General features: G+C 51.0%; 1 protein-coding gene across 1 annotated transcript in view; it reads right to left on the reverse strand.

The window, feature by feature from the left end:
- Positions 1-1065: 1065 nt before the first annotated feature.
- LOC119109753 (potassium voltage-gated channel subfamily H member 2) overlaps positions 1066-17743 on the reverse strand; it is a 34520-nt gene continuing 17842 nt past the window's right edge. The window contains exons 5-10 of the mRNA XM_037233504.1: positions 15676-15871; positions 12845-12986; positions 7615-7683; positions 4016-4143; positions 2471-2642; positions 1066-1148 (exon numbers count right to left, since the gene is read on the reverse strand). Coding sequence (XP_037089399.1) covers positions 1066-1148; positions 2471-2642; positions 4016-4143; positions 7615-7683; positions 12845-12986; positions 15676-15871 — 790 coding nt within the window. The remainder of the gene's footprint in view (positions 1149-2470; positions 2643-4015; positions 4144-7614; positions 7684-12844; positions 12987-15675; positions 15872-17743) is intronic.

Below are 17743 nucleotides of genomic sequence, written 5' to 3' on the forward strand. Positions count from 1 at the left end.
TCCGTTATTATCTCCACGATCCGGAAACTCGACCACACGTTGGATCCTGCATAGCATGAACTAGCTCATTGCCGGAGCGTTACGTGCTAATGCCATGTCCGAACAGTGCCTAATATACTCAGCGGACATGCACAGGACATTGTGTGATAATATAATGTCCTGTGCATGTCCTAAGTTAAAGTAGGCCAAGTTTCCAGGTGGGATCGCAATGATCCAACCGTCGGAAGCTGCTTTGCTGTGTTTTCCTAGAAAATTAAACTAAATTAAGGAGCAGCTACTGTGAAATATTTGAAATGGTGCTATTTTGCAACACTCGAGTGCCGTTATCCATTAAAAAGGCATCACTTGCTGTGCCAAGTGGGATCGACTGTAATCCCAAGACAAGACACTATCCCCCGTAGCGCCGTCACTTCCAGTCCGGTACTTGAGAGCGTCAGCGCCGGTGTCCTCAGCGTCCAGCCCGGACAGCACGGCACTGGCCACCGAAGGTCTCACACCGGCCGGTGTCCTCAGCGTCCAGCCCGGACAGCACGGCACTGGCCACCGAAGGTCTCACACCGGCCGGTGTCCTCAGCGTCCAGTCCGGACCGCACGCACTGGCCACCGAAGGTCTCACACCGGCCGGTGTCCTCAGCGTCCAGTCCGGACAGCACGGCACTGGCCACCGAAGGTCTCACACCGGCCGGTGTCCTCAGCGTCCTAGCCCGGACCGCACGGCACTGGCCACCGAAGGTCTCACACCGGCCGGTGTCCTCAGCGTCCTAGTCCCGGACAGCACGGCACTGGCCACCGAAAGGTCTCACACCGGCCGGTGTCCTCAGCGTCCAGTCCGGACAGCACAGGCACTGGCCACCGAAGGTCTCACACCGGCCGGTGTCCTCAGCGTCCAGCCCGGACAGCACGGCACTGGCCACCACGGTTCTCACACCGGTGGCCCATGAGGGCAGCAGCCAAAAGAAGCCAGCTCGTGGCTGTGCCTTTGATTTCCAATGCGGCATGGCTTGCCACAAAGGTCGCTGGTTGGCTCTCCATCGCCGTTGATCTTCCCATAACAGACATATCCTGTTACTCGGCGTGCGTCGAGTCCGTCACCTCAGTCAACAGGACACCGATGTCGACGCGAGTCTTACGCGTCGGACCACGAAGCACTGAGGGACACGGCGCCCGGATCCGCGCGCGCGGTGTCGGTTTCGGCGCGTCAGTGACAATGTGTGTGCCATTGGCAATGATTATTTGCTAATGCTCAATAGAAAGCAGGTTATCGCGTTTCGTTCCTTACAAGGTTTCAAGTTTCTTCCGTGGGAATGGTACTTTTAATGTTTTACACGTGGGCATTCACTTTGAGCTGACATCCCGTGAAAAACTAGGTTTACAATAAAACAGGTTAATTCATTTACCGTTTCCGTGTCATGGTCTTAACTACCAGTGGACAGAGCATCCTTTAAATAGCATGATGTGTTGTCATGACGTCATGTGACCCACAAACTGAACTTCAGGAACATCAGGTATTCCTATCTCTGGTTTTCTGCATAGGAACCTTCATTTTCAATAAACAGTAGCTTAACAGACACCCGTGTACATCAGGCGTTGAGTGTTCCCTTTTTGTTTGTTTTTTCATATAATGTGAGGCGATGCACCGAAGATCTTGTTGACACTAAAAGCCCCAGATTTCAGGTTGGACTTGGACGGGGCAGCTGATAAGTTCTCTCGCGCATCAAGCCGAATGTCTCCTTTTGCATTTTGTCTGGCCAATAACTGGGAGCAGACCATCAGCAAGTCGCGAAATTGTCATAAAGGTATGACATTTTACGAGGCAGCTGATAGTGTCAATGTTTGTGGCCCTGATGCGCTGCATGAATGGGTTTCATTCCAGACATCGCGAATGAGGATCATAGCTGCGCTTTATCGGCGATAACATACAAAACAACCGGCACAGGTGCAATAATGACGAGATCAGATATCCTCCCCAGGTCCTCACTACGACGGAGGAACTGTCTCGGGAGAGGACCTGCTCATAAGAGTACACCAAGACCCACGGAGTTCGAGACACGCCGCATGAAACGCGGAGCGATCCGCGTTGTGCCCGTCAGCTTTGATATTGCTCATCACCTGTCATCCAGATGGTTGCCTCGCAAGGGAGGGTATGGCTAGATTGTTCTAAACACCAGGACAGCCCCTGACGTACCCGCGCCCAAGCAATAAGTTCTCAGACTCTCACCTATAAGCCTCTTCAGACAGAGCCAACCCTCTGTAAGAAGAATGTGACGGCCGAGACAGCAGCATCTGAATCTTTCTACTTTTCATCTGATGGGCCAACTTCTTTCTTATGCTGTCAGACTTCATCGTACACACCTCATGCGCATTGGCGACTACACAGGCCCCGACCACAGCTCCGTAGGAGTTGGACCCGCCACCTATCGGTCCGTAAAAAAGCACAGCTTTGTTCTGCTCCGCCGCACTCGGCCCTCACAGGACGGACATCGTGTTTCGGCGACAATGTCGTGTGTCTGCTGCGGCACTGGCAAGCCTGAGCCACGTGCCAAGCCGAACGATGCAAGTGTACTCACCACTTTGCCGACCTGTGCAACCTTGTTTTTGGCGTTGAGGTGTTCAAACTTGTGCTTGCCCGATCCGTCTGGGTCCTGCATCAGAGGAGGCGACTCTCAGAGGCTGCCGCCAGCGGGCATTCGACCGTCGAGTCTGCCCGGTCTCACAGCACTCGCGAGCGCGCGCGGCGGCCCTGCGGGCGGTGCGAGCGGGCATTCGGCACGGTGGGGGAGTAGCTCCCGGCATGCCATTCGTGAGGCGGCCTGCGGAGGCCTGGTGCACTGGCGCCGCGCGGGCTCGCACACCTCGCTGAATGCCCGGCGGGCACCGAGCCGCTGCCGACAATTCGGGGTGCAGCCGCCGGGCAAGATCGGCCGGCGGCAGCCGAGACATGGCGGCTTCATTAACAGCCCTTCCAGCAAGACCAGAAGCTGCCACGTTTCTGATAAGCCAGGGGCTGCCGTGAGAGCGAACGTGCGTGCTCAGGCTCCTGGCAGCGCAAACGGCACTATCGGCATGCACCTACACATCACAAGCCTGCCGTCGCCTAGACAAATTGCAGTGAGATGTATGCGGTCCACAAAGTCTGGCGAGATGAGCTTACTTTTCCATATGGTCTCATTTCCGAAGGTGACACCTATTACTGACTTGAAACTGGCCATGTTTGGAAGGGCTTAACTCCCTTCCGAAACGATTATGATTCTTGGCTGCGTGCGAGTTTTCGTCAGTCTCTTTTTCATCGACTGATCTCCACTGGCTACGTTGAATAATAGTAGGTGTCGCTCTTGGGCCTTGGATGGATGCGGCGGCACGGTGGATTGCAGACACCATGATCAGAATGTCAATCACACAACCAAAACAACTGAAACCTGCGGAGGAACAGGAGTGAGTATGATACTCCTGATGTCATCATTATGTATGACACGGGTCTAGCGATGAAATGTGTTGTGTAAACTGCGTTAATCAATTTGTATTTCAGGCAAGCTATCACAATCCGGTACAGCCTGTGACCCGAGTCAGGGAGTGATCGCGGCATCGGAACGCTCAACTGCCCTCATGTCATGTCCCCCATGGTTTCACCGCATTGGACGCGGCGGTATGACCAACGAGTCCAAATCCCATTAGTCAGCTCCATGTTCAAATCCGCGCAGAGTGCCTCTCACTGGGCTGTATGGCGTACGCGGGCCCGTGCGGGGTCGCGACACTTATGACCAGCATACCTCCGCAGGCGCCAGATAATCATAGAATCATCGCCGAGCCGGCAGGGTCTGCCCCCCCCCCCCCCCCCCGAATCGCAGATTGGTAGCGTTCACTACACCTTCGCATCTGATCGCACCGCGTCCCCCTTACCTGCAGGCGGAGGGGGGGGGGGCGGGCCATGTCCCTCGTCCGGCCGTTGTAGACGAGCCGCGTCCCGACATCCCCTACAGCCGAGGGTCCCGGGCACAGTGCAGACCTGCCCTCTCACCTTTAGCCGGGCCTCGGCCATGTTGCTGATGGACGGCGACTGTTTCTGGCCGAACAGGGTGCGGTATCGACTGAGGTCCGACTCGGAGGAGGCCGAGGCCTGCTGCACCCGCACGTGGTTCCGTGTCGCTGAAAAGCACGCCCCTTTCGTCAGCCAGCTGAACACGTTTAGCATTTGCCAGCTATGCACCGGATGCTGGGGTCTACACTTAGTTGCAAGGAAAAAATATTCGCTTTCCCAAACGATGTCACACCCCACCCCACTCCCTCCAAATAGCTAGAGGTGGGCTGGTTCTAAACAATTGTAGTATTCAATACAGCACCTATATTCGCGATCAAAAATGATTCCGTGCATTATGAAACGACTGACGTTACACCGAACCGAAATCATCTGCATTGATGCTCCAAAACAGCGCTGGGTGACCTGATGGCGCTTCGCAGTAAACAGTGGTGCAGTGCGACTGTGCATGCGGCAGGGGCTATGCTGAAACGGGCGCATATCTGTTTGTGCACGAGTATATTTAACACAAGCGGCACGTTTAGCACACAAGACCAGCTATGCGTTACTCTGAATAAATGCAAAGAGGTATCTGCATGAGGGGTTTAATGTGGAATGCACATCTTAAAAACAGATTTCCGCACATCTGAGAATTTCATGGATGCAATCCACAACACTTTATGCTCAGTTGAGGAACGTTCAATGTAAGCCACGGCTGGCAGAGAATGATGTGTGCCACGTTTCGCTCCTGTCTAACATGCTGCGCTGTTCTAAAACATAGCGCTGCTTACAATACGCGCATCAGTCCAGTGTGAGTGCATCCAATCCTGGATGATAGAAACTGCCGCACGTAGGTAGGCGCTGCCTGCCCAATGTTATGGTCTGATTTGGTGAAGCCCATATCGCTACAGCATTGTACAAGGCGGCTCGTTTTAGACGTCGGGAGGTGATGCTGGGATTTCGATCCGTTATAGTTGTCCAAATAAGTCTCCCTTGCTAGCCATGTCTCTGTACCTGGATATGAAAATATGCACTAACGCCTTTCGAAAATGACAAATAGCGGATGTAATGTCACCGCGCCAGCTGATCACAACAAACGACGCCCGATCGTAACAGACGACGCACGTAATCGCCCTGATGGGACTCGAAAATACGGCTCCGTCGTCCTTTGCTGTCAATCGCACGTAATTTTAACAAATTTGCGCATATTCTCCATGTGCATAATGCATGCATGTCATGTATCATACGAAACCCTCACACATGTGCCCCCGCACATGACTATCGCAAGCACAGTTTGACGCGAGGATGCAATGTTCATATGGGCGCATCTTCACCGTTAGCGCTCAGGGGTCCCGCTCGCACAGGCGGCAGCCGAGAGTCCGGCCCCGCCTCCAACACAAAGGTCAAGGTCGCCACCCAGTGGTCCTGCTCTCCAGGCGACAGTTGAGAGTCTAGCCCTGCCTCCAACACAAAGGTCAAGGTCTGTCCAGTGGTCCTGCTCTCCCAGGCGACAGCCGAGAGTCTAGCCTCGCCTCCAACACAAAGGTCAAGGTCGCTGCCAACGAGTAGGATTCGATAGCAACTGTGAATCCTGCCTGCGCTGTACCACACGCGTCAGACTTCCACGTATCGTACAAAACTACGCTTCAAGGCTGAGTTAACCCTGGCCCCTAGACAATTTTTCATCTTCGCCCTGCAGGGACGCCTCACAGGTCACACCCGTATGTCGAAAACTAAGCAAATCAGAGCCACGAAGAACGCAAAATAAAAAGCTCTCGTTAAACTTCACCAGACCGGCGCGAGTCAGCAACGATGAATTGACCTTTGGCATGTGACATCAGTCCAGAGGAAGCAGAATATCACTTTATGGATTTACCCTGTAACCTCAAGAACTAGACGGGCCGCGACAATGTGGGAAACGGAGTTGAAAATCACTTAAAAATCCAATCAGATACACAACAGTGGAAATCCACTGATATAACAGGTGAGGTATGTCATGTTAAGTCCAACAGGTGAAGACTGTTGTTGCATTGGCTCGTCCGGTAATATCAAGAACAATACAAAACACATAAATGGTGCAGACGGAATAAGAGAGACCTTTTAAAGCTCTGTGTTGCTGATGTTCAAATTGTGATCCCTTCAAAAGGCCAAATGTAGTCTCAAAGGTCAAGGTCAAGGTCGCTGCCCGTCTTAACCTTGGACGACCTGGCCTTTTAAGAGCAGCCAGAAGCGATAGTAATGCGCTTAGTGTCATACAGGTAAAAAGGCAGCCTAGAATACCTCCTTCAAGTACATTCCTTGGGATACAGTAACGGGATTATCAACTCTAAGCAGTAACACCGACATGATGTAAAAAGTTAGCATATTATGAAACCTGAAGGTCAGAAACCTCACACTTTTATAGCATGTTAACAAGCGATGTGAACTCAGCTAACCAAAATTTACGTGCTGTGCTCGACACCATTCAGAAGTTATTAAAGAAATGTCCTAACGGAAGCCGCCGAGACCTCTGGATTTCTTTGCCTCCCCCCCCCCCCCCCCCCCCCACCTCGTAGGATGATAGTTAATGTTCTGTGGAATAAAACCAGTATTAAAAATAAAACTTAAAAAAGCATCTAAATCTCAACATTTTAAGAAATGTTCGAGTAAAAGAAAGTTATGCCAATGAGTGATGAAGAATGGTAAACTGCATCGTCAGAATAACTGAAGATGTTTCGGGGTATTTCAAAACACTTAGCAGGTAGACTTTAGTAAAAACCTTACCAATGTTGCTAGTCACTCTGAAAGCATAAAACTAAAATGTGACAGTAAGGTAACGCGATAGTTTGGCAAAGTGCCACCCGGAACGGACGTGTTAAACCCAGATGGCCATGTGTTTGTCCCGCATCCGTTCACGACCGACAGCAGCAGAGTTGAAAGGTAAGTGTTAAAGCACACAAGCGAAATCTGGTTAGAAAAATGCCTATGAGCACGTGCATCATGCATGCAACGTGCTTTTGTTATGCGCGTTGAAAAGAACGATGACTATAAATAACCCTTGGCGGGTTTTCAACTAGCATGCCTAAATGTAACAATCAACGCATCTCGGTCGATCAGGGAGTTCCGCTACGCTTCCGCCTCAACCCAGTCAGTACCCGAGGAAGGCAACCGGCTATATCTCTTCAGCATGCTGTTTTGCGGTGCATCAGTGAGGTGATTTGGGGAGGGAGGTTACGCCGCCGCGTCAGTGCGCGGGGCAGCGCCACCTTTACTGGCGCCGGGTGGCGGCACCACATGCGCCGGGTCAGGAGACAGCCTCGCCGGCCCGGTCAAAAGACCAGCCTCCGTTACGTCACTGATCGCCGCCCACTAGGGCATGGCGCTTGCCAGAGGCTTGCAGGTGGATGGACCGGGCAAACAGGCAGGTTCAGGTCCAGGTGCCTTGCTCAGAGGCTGAGTGGTCTCACCAACCGCAGCAGACGCTGCAGTTCCCCCGGCTGTCGGGGTCGCGTGCAGGGATGGGGGCCGGACCGGGTGCCACACCTCGCGTGTCGTGAAGACAGACCAGACGAAGGCTAGGTGCCAACCACTAGCTCAAGCCAACTAACATGCTGCTCGATTACCTTGGCAGAAATTGTCAACAGTATGCGATCGTGGGCGTTGAGCATCAGATACTATCTCAGAAGGGTACACTGAAACAGCGAGTACGGTGGCGACTCAGCCAAAGGCTACGTCTGGCTATCGACCGTAGAAGGGCACACTGAAACAGCACGCACATCGATGACTGAAATGACGTACACTTACAACTTGAGAAGAGTACACTCAAACAACACCCAGCAGTCGCACACGGACTCGACAGACCGCAGGCTACTCTATCGCATACAGCAGGGCGAACGCTGGCACATAACGAGCATACAACAGAAATAAATGTAGCGTACAGCAAGGTACATCAGGCATCAATACGAATCAGTTAAGAACCCACTGCGGGAAAATCCGAGAAAAAGAGGGCTAAAATTTCTATGATACTGCAGTACATATTCTTATCTTAATATTAGCAGGAGCATTTCTTTTTGTTGCTCCGCTGAGTTTTTGGAAATGATGGTCATAAAATCATACGCATCAGGAATTTTTATCAGATGGGGTATAACTGAGTGGTCTAACAAACAAATCACATGAAAAAGAGCACAAATTCAGATGGCATGCAACGAAAATGTTAAGTTCAAGAGTGTGCCATTTTGCTTAAGGTGACATGATACATTAATTCTTCAAAAGTTCCCTTCTCATTAACAGTCCTTCATAGTTCCCTACTCATTCTGGCACGGTATGTTTGAAGACCAGACTTGGCCGCCGCATAAGACAAGAGACAAAGGTATTTTGAATACGATGCATTCATTACGGTACTACAGGTTCGTAGCATCAAAGGCGCAAGTGCTTGATCGTGCCTACGTGATGCTTCTTCAACCATTCACATCCATTTACCAGAAGGCCTTTGTTCAGCTACACACATTCGTGTCCCAGTTTACAGCGCAGTATCGAAGCCAGACCCCAAACACGCTGCTTCCAGGCGGCGCATTCGTTAAACAACGACAGGGGCGTAGTCCCTTGCCTGATCAACTATGTATTTGTACCACTCGCATCCGCTTTCAGCTCTGGCACTACCTCTCCGGCGTGGCTGTAGGCTGATGCAAAAGGCATTATTACGCAGTACCGAACTACACCGCAGCCTGTTCTATGAAGCTCAGTGCGCCTGGACAGGATACCTGCTGAGCTCTGGTGAACATCGTAAGCGCATGATCTTTGGCTGACACGACACAGCCGGTATCAGCAGTGAGCCCAGCCATCAGCTATCCCAGCCACAGGCTGCAGATCATCTGTATCGCAACTTTGGCTGACACGACACAGCCGGTATCAGCAGTGAGCCCAGCTATCAGTTATCCCAGTCATAGGCTGCAGATCATCTGTATCGCAACTTTGGCTGACACGACACAGCCGGTATCAGCAGTGAGCCCAGCTATCAGGTATCCCCACAGGCTGCAGATCATCCGCACCGCAAGTTTGGCTGACACGACACAGCCGGTATGAGCAGCGAGCCCAGCCATCAGCTATCCCAGCCACAGGCTGCAGATCATCTGTATCGCAACTTTGGCTGACACGACACAGCCAGTATCAGCAGTGAGCCCAGCTATCAGTTATCCCAGCCATAGGCTGCAGATCATCTGCATCGCAACTTTGGCTGACACGACACAGCCGGTATCAGCAGTGAGCCCAGCTATCAGTTATCCCAGTCATAGGCTGCAGATCATCTGTATCGCAACTTTGGCTGACACGACACAGCCGGTATCAGCAGTGAGCCCAGCTATCAGTTATCCCAGCCATAGGCTGCAGATCATCTGTATCGCAACTTTGGCTGACACGACACAGCCGGTATCAGCAGTGAGCCCAGCTATCAGTTATCCCAGCCACAGGCTGCAGACCATCCGCATCGAAACTTTCCGGCTTTGTCTTGGTACCGACCGCCATTGCACTGCTGATAATGCTGGGTCATCGGTCAGAACCAAAATAAAAACTGTTACCCTGCATTACCAGGGTACCAGTTTCCTCTACTAGCTCTAGATACCTCTAGGCTTAACTTGTGAGGGCATGCAAGAAAGCATCGCAGTCTTTTCAGAGGTACACATCGATAGCTTATTTTCCATGTTGAAAATGCGTTTACTAAATTCGATTTTCTCGTCATGTAGTAATGGATCATAAATAAACATATATCATGCACGTTCCCCCACCTGAGCGTCATAGCCAGATCTGAAGGATGTGCGAGGAGGACATGGTTAATATGAACTGACTTTGTGTCCGACACTGGCAGCTGTGTAAATAAGTTCATGACAGCTGCCAGCCCACTTCCAGCCATGTGTCCTATGCCGTACGTAACACGTGCCCAGGTGACCGGTTGAATACCCTTCGACCGGGCGGGCGGGGGTCAATTTGACCCCTTGAGATATCAAAAACTAAGAAAGCTAGAATTCACGAGGTGTATTAGCCTGTACGTGAACTCACTTGTGTCAAAGTTTGAGATTTATAGGTTATGACCTTCAGGTCAAACAAGATCAAACGAGGTTGAGCTCCAGATGATGCCCAAAGTACTAACAGACCATACCACGCAACTACCGGGAACCTAGATACTTGTTTTAAGCCAACGGTCATTGGTGCTCATTTGAGGTCAGTGATCCTGTTTGATCTTTCAAGAGTCATGGTGACCAAAATCACACAAGACTGCTTCGATTTTTGCATTTGAATATTCGTTAAAGATTACGCTAGGCAGATCACTCTTAACGCAAAATGTCGGCCTCGGGCAATTGATGTCAGCGGTCTATTCTGTCCTTTGACAAGCCCATGGAACATTACAACGCGCTTCCTATTATCAATTACAGCAAAATGAGCACCAGAATGCAACTCATACAGCAATCTGTCGAGTAAGAAAACGCGTTGGTTTTAGCCTTGTTCAAATCTTTATACCTGACCCTAGGTGAATGGAATTTGTTCATTTGATTGTTGCGCTGCCTAAGAAAGTATTTCAGAGATGTCAGGCTTCATTTAACACTCCGTTGTTGCATCCGACTGAGCAATCCCCTAAAAACTGTCTGCTGAATCCATGAGCCGAGTTTGACCCGCCGTAGGTCAAGGACCTTACAAGCTACATCTGAATTTTTATGCCAAAAGATTGCTATTCAAATGTCTATAACTATGCGAAATTTGGCGTGGCTACACTGCGCTGTCCAAAAATCATTCCCGAAACCCCTTTGAAGGGGTCCAGTTGACCCCGCCCCCCCCCCCCAGACCGCTTGTTAAAGGCAAACATATTGCCGAGGTTAACGAAGAAAATGACAGATCCGTGAAGGTATCACAATCCGTGGAGGGATTTAGAAGAATCATGATCAGTCTTCAATCTGGTCAGTGATAACGGTGCTGTTTATTGATAGCAGTGAGGAAATTCTTCCAGGTGGGTCAACCGGGACTGAGTCATTTCCCTGCTCTTTTTAGAACAGTTACATTACTCAGGATTTTGAACGTCACATACCTAAGAAAACGAACCATAAAACGTTGGCTGATGCCCTCCTAAATGTTAAGCATGATTGGCGAGCTTCAAGAAACCCATGGAGTGCGCGTCATGCCGTGAAAATGTCTGTTGGTTAGGAGGATAATTTGATGCCTGGCATCAAATCATCAATTTCAATTTCTTTTATTGAAATTGATATTTTTCTTTTATTGAAATTGACAATTTCTTGTACCTGTACCCTGGTAGGAAGCACGTATGGCATCGCTTAAAGTCGCAGGCAAAAGCCAATAGATCGTCAACCCCGCATGGATTCCATATCCTCCTTTATCCCAGCCACAAACGTCCACCCCACAACCCCCATCTGCTACTTCCCATCCCCTAATCGCTGGGGAGATTTGCCACCGTTCAGTGTAGCACTCGCACCATTTGAATAACAGTTGAGTGTATTTGAGGAGCTTCCTCGGACAGGATAAATGCATACTGGTAGCCTGAAGTCCCAGCATCTTGGGGTCAGGGGTAGGGACCAGATACGCGGTATGTTAGTGCCGTAGTGGGAGGATCCACAGTATGTTAGTGCCGCGGTACGGGGAGATGCAGTGCGAGGCTGCCCGGCTGGCGTACTGCTGGCGTTGTGTCCGCATCGGCAAATGTTGGGCTGCACCGAACACATTAATGGCGTCATAGCAGCACAGGTACCGGCCGAGCCCTCCTACCTCTTTGTCGATACAGATACTTCAAGGCTAGAGCCAACACTTCTTTTATTTGCGTAAAGGACGAGATTCGTGATCAGGAATTATAGTTACGTTGCCGGGCATGACAACACATGGATTCAAATCTCGAGAATGCTGGCAAGAGCTCTACATGCTCAATGCTAGTAAGCCCGCATACCATACGGGGTGTATGCACTTTGTAAACAGGAATAATCATGTACAATGGGCAAGTATTATACAAAAAGGCATAATGTACAACCATGTATGCAGGTATGTATGATGTACGTGTACACATGCACATATACATGTACAGCCACACATGGAGGCTTATGTATACATTCATGCACGTACTGTATACACAGTGTGCATCAGTATATATTACGCATACCAGCGTACAATGCTAGGCTATGAGTATATATTAGTACACTTATCAATGTACGAAAGCCTCAGAAAGCAACAGACAAGGACCGTGACTGTTACCGATACAGCCGGCAGAGGTGTGAGGGTGTGACACTGACCGGTGCCGGTACTGTCGGCAGGACTGTGAGGGTGTGACACTGACCGGTGCCGGCACAGTCAACAGGGGACTGTGAGGGTGTGACACTGACCGGTGCCGATACTGTCGGCAGGACTGTGGGGGTGTGACACTGACCGGTGCCGGCACAGTCGACAGGGGACTGTGAGGGTGTGACACTGACCGGTGCCGGCACAGCCGACAGGGGACTGTGAGGGTCTGACACTGACCGGTGCCGATACTGTGGGCAGGACTGTGAGGGTGTGACACTGACCGGTGCCGCTACTGTCGGCAGGGGTGGGAGGGTGTGACACTGACCGGTGCCGGTACAGTCGGCAGGGGTGTGAGGGTGTGACACTGACCGGTGCCGGTACAGCTGGCAGAGGTGGAGGGTGTGACACTGACCGGTGCCGGTACTGTCGGCAGGGGTGTGAGGGTGTGACACTGACCGGTGCCGGTACTGTCGGCAGGGGTGTGAGGTTGTGACACTGACCGGTGCCAGTACTGTCGGCAGGGGTGGAGGATGTGACACTGACCGGTGCCGGTACAGTCGGTAGGGGTGTAAGGATGATACTGACCGGTTCCGATGGTGGCACTGCGGCAGGGGGCCTGGCGCTGGCTGACCCGATGCAAGGAGATGGGGTCCAGCGAGGAGGCGGGCCGCATGCTGCCCAGCTGACCCAGCTCGGCTGCGCTGGAGTGGTACTGCCTGTCCCCGCCCTGTCGGCACAGCCGGCGGTCAACCTGGCATCTACCCCACACCACAAGGTAGCAGGGACACTGCAAGATAGCGGAGCTGTCTAGTCGGTCACAGGTGTGCTTTAGAAACAATCTTGTGCCTCGGTTACCCGTGTGGTAGAATCTTCCATCAAGATAATCATACATCAAAATGAACGCGTACTGTGCATTCTAAAACTAAGCATTGTTTTCTAGTGCAGTCCTACATGTATCGTGGGCTCTCCGACCCCAAAAGGTCCTAGCCGGCATTCGGAATTTGGGGCCATTTTCTGCCGTAGCACAGAAAATTATGACAATAGGTCAACTAAATACGAATATATTTTGGAGACATTCTACCGTGAAATACGCTTCTGATTCGCGCCAATTGCGTTGAACACAGAGGATATCACCCGACGGGTTTTCAGGCGATTTTCTTACGCAGAATAAGCATGATCGCCTATGAAAAACAGGTGATCTCTTTAACTTTTACTCGCATTTGACAGTTAACTGTCCCTTTAACCTTCTTCGTAAAAACACGTAGACAAGGTAAACACTGCGGCAGATTGAGAATCCCCGCGTTTTCAGCTGCATTGCCATTAAGTTGACAGCTCTTTGTGACAACCAATAACATTGGGCTCGCTATGGCTCGCTATGGTCTCATAATATCATATGGTCTCCAAAGGGTCACTAGAACCTAGAAAGCTCTCCTAAGCAAAAGGTCACATGCTCGTCTAAGCTCAGTGACCCTGTTTGACCTTTTAAAGATCATATTGACTTAAGTCCCACAAGACCGCTTTGGGTTTTGAGTTGGGATAGGCGACAAAGATTACGCCAGGCAGTATGTACCTAAAAACAAAAAGGTTGACCTCAGTCATTGTAGGTCAGTGACCTATTCTGACCTTTAAAAAGTATGTGGAGGGTGTGGTGTGCGGTTCCTGTTGTCGATAAATTCAACATGAGCACCAGGACCTACCCAATACAGCAACCGCTAGAGTAATAAAACAGGTTTGTTTTGACCTTGGTCTGGCGTTTATACCTGACCCTGGGACAATGTTATTAGTTCATTCAATTGCTGTGTCGCCTAAGAAAGTATTTCATAGCTGTATGGCTTCGTCTAACAACCCCTTGTTGGACCAGATTGAACGATTCCCTAAAATTGCCTTCACTGAAGCCATGATCTGAATTTGACCTGTCATAGGTCAGCGAAATTGCAAAGAAAATATAAATGTTTATCTCAGACGCCCCGCTACTCAATTATCTACGAGGCAAAATTTGGTGCGGCCACGCCGCGTCGTTCGGTAACCATTCTGGAAAAATCTTCGGGGGTCAAATTGACCCCCTCCCCAAAGTTTTTTCCAGAATGGTTTCCGAACGGTGTGGCGTAGTGGCGCCAAATTTTCCATGCTGCAGACAATTGAATAGCAGATCGTTTGACCTAAAAAATTAGATGTACCTTGTAAGGTCGCTTATCTATGGCAGGTCAGAATCAGGTCATGGTTTCAGCGAAGGCAATTTCTATGGAATCGTTCAATGCGATACAACGGAGTATTTGACCAAGCCATATATCTCTGAGATGCCTTTTTTGGCACCACAAACATTGAATGAGCAAATTACGTTGACCTAATGTGAGGCATTAAGGTCAGGCCAAGGTCAAAATCAATCTGATTTATTACTCTGGTGCTCGCTGTATGGGATAGTTTGTGGTGCTCATTTCAAATTTATTGACAGCAGGAACCGCATTATAAATCTTTCCATTGACTTCTTAGAGGTCAGAACAGGTTATTGACCTAACATGCCCTGTGTCGACATTTTGTTTTAGGGACATACTGCCTAGCGTAATCTTCGTCGCTCATTCAAATGCAAAACCCAGAGTAGTCTTGCATGATTTTGGTCACCATGACCTTCAAAAGGTCAAACAAGGTCACTGACCTCAAATGGGCTTATGAACTTTTGCTTAGAGACAGTTGCCTAGATTCTGGGGGCACTTTGGAGACTAACCTGGAATTTGACCCTGTTATGACCTTATTTGACCTGAAGGTCATAACCTAGGAGCCTGATACTTTGACCTAAGTGACTTTACGTACAGGTCAAGACACCCTGTAAATTTGGTGTCTTTAGCTCTCTTAGTTCCCGAGATTTCAGGCGGGTCAAATTGATCCCCCTACCCGAGCGGAGGGTATCTAGCCGGCCACCCGGGCGAGTGTTAAGTGTCATTTGAGGAGTCATCCAGCAATACATAAGACAGGTTCGGCCTATCAAACGTAGCCAACACACCTCAACATATCTATCCTACTGTTTAGGCCATGATGCCGTCACGATCTCTCCACGGAGAGCCCGTGACCACCGAGCCCACGCGGCGGGAGCGGCTGGCACCGAGCCCACGCGGCGGGAGCGGCGGACGCGGAGCCCTCGCGGCGGGAGCGGCCGATGCTGAGCCCTCGCGGTGGGGGTAGCCGACGCCCAGCCCACCCGGCGGGAGCGGCTGACGCCATGCCCACGCGGCGGGAGAGGCTGACGTCGAACCCACGTGGCGGGAGAGGCTGACGCCATGCCCACGCGGCGGAAGCGGCTGACGCCATGCCCACGCCGCGGGAGAGGCTGACACTGAACCTGCGCCGCGGGAGAGGCTGACGCCAAGCCCACGCGACGGGAAAGGCTGACGCCGAGCCCCGCTCCGTTGGTCGCTGGTTACCGTCTCTGAGAGCCGCTGGCTGCTGAGTCGGGGCGACGCCGGCGGCGGCTCGTCCAGCAGGTGGACGCGCAGGTCGGGCGCGCTGTCCGAGGCTGGCGTCAGCGGGCGCGGTTGCGTCGCTTCCTCGGGCACGGCCAGACGGCTGAAGGGCGGCGCGACGTCCGGCGCCGCCGGTCCGCCGTCGGCCGCTGGCGCCCTGCCGGCCGACGGAGGCGTGTGAAGACGTGCGGCATTGTTGAGTGGGGACGGGGCGATGACATGGGACCGGAGAGACGGCTCACGTGCTGCTTGAAACAAGGAGGTGTCGAAAGGCGAAGAGGACATCCTCTGTTCAGCTTTAATATTCGAAATGACTCCACCGTCTTGACATTGTACGTTAAAAGACAGAGCTTACGGTCGATATTGCACTGCGGTGAGTGTGATACCACTCTATCACGCAAAACGCTGGTGGCGACGAATCCGTGATCCATAATGGCGACGAATGTGCGATGCAAGAAATATAAGCTATGGACAAAGAAATACAGCAGGAATATGAGGAGCATAGCAAGCATGTAAATAGCACAAACACTCCTAATCCGTCGGCAGCCAGCCCCCACACGGCATGAATGAAAAGCTCGTATGACGTTGTGGCCCTCAGATCGGCCGGGCCATCGCTCCCGGCGCCGCCGGCGCCTCGCCAAACAGAGGCGCGTCCGGCGGCCTCCGGTCCGACGCAGGGCGTCTTCGGCGAGGGACGTTTCGAACGTCTCGTACAGCGTGTGGTGAGAACAGAGCGTGACATTGTCAAACCTCACTTCCCCGGGAGTAGCTTCCGACCACGGCAGTTTATGAACAGTTCAGAGACCATTCCAGTAGCAGGGAGTCCAGTTTGAGCCGCCCAAGCCGCTCGAGTACCCACGAAATGTTGGCCGACTTCCTGAGTTCGGTGGCAATTTTTTGTGAAGGCTTATGGCTTTTCTAATTTAGTTCTTTGTGCTGCAATGGCACCCCTACATGCTATAATGAGGCGGTATTATATATGTGAGTGAACGTTATCTTCAAAGATATTTTGGTTGCCAAAGGAAATCCTGCTGTTCATCACTGGCATACACATCGGAATACTGCATTGAATTGCCTGACATGTTGCTTTGTGGTAGCATCGAAGGTGCGAATAGCTCGTCTCATGACATCGGTGACAGAAAAACCTCGTGGATGTTGCCAGCAAAAACAGGTCAGGGTGTTGAAATGGGCTCAATGGGCCCAAAACCAAGCCACTCTTTCTCGCTTGATGGCGACGATGCATTACTGGAAATCGATGACTACGCTGATGTAATAGCTCGTGGACACATGCCTCACTTTCATCGGCATGAGCTGTGTTACCGTGTCGTCCACGTCAGCCGGCGTGACAGGCGAAACAGATTGCTGCGGTGATAGCCACATTAACCGTAGTGGTAGTGAATACTAACCAAGGGCTTGCAACCAGGCGAAATGGTTTGGGAACAGAGCTTCGCATTGCGTTTGCTCGTGCGCAAAACTCATACGCATAGCTGTATATAGCGATTATATGCACGACATTTCGTGGTACGCAGATTTCCATAAATGCAAATCTTCACACGGTTCAACATTCGCAAAACAATGTTTTCTGCCTGTAAAACTATGTATATGCGACATGGTACGCGGTATACGCAGCACTAAGTTCGCATTTCTTCGCATGCACATTGCTTCATTTTGAACTTCGTGTGTGCCATTTATACCGTACAAAATTTTTCATTTTGCGTCTTTTTAATGCAACCCTTTGCATCGCATTTCTTTGTATACATACTTTTTTGCACATACTTTGTATACATGCGTTCTTCATACAGACTTCGTATACATGCTTTCTTCATACATACCGCATTTCTCTGCGTACTTAATTCCTAGCACAGGGTTCCTCGGACACGCAATTATTCGCTACATTGGCCCATTCACTTCATTTTATTCCGTTTATTCAAGTTTACAATTGCCCGGCCGAGCGGTTCAAATGCGTTTGGGTCAGGTAGGGCGTATACTACAGGTAGGGCGTGTACGTCAGGTAGGGCGTGTATGTCAG

This window comes from Pollicipes pollicipes, unplaced genomic scaffold (assembly GCF_011947565.3).
Source record: "Pollicipes pollicipes isolate AB1234 unplaced genomic scaffold, Ppol_2.1 Scaffold_7231;HRSCAF=8579_pilon_pilon_pilon, whole genome shotgun sequence".
Classification (NCBI taxonomy): domain Eukaryota; kingdom Metazoa; phylum Arthropoda; class Thecostraca; order Pollicipedomorpha; family Pollicipedidae; genus Pollicipes; species Pollicipes pollicipes.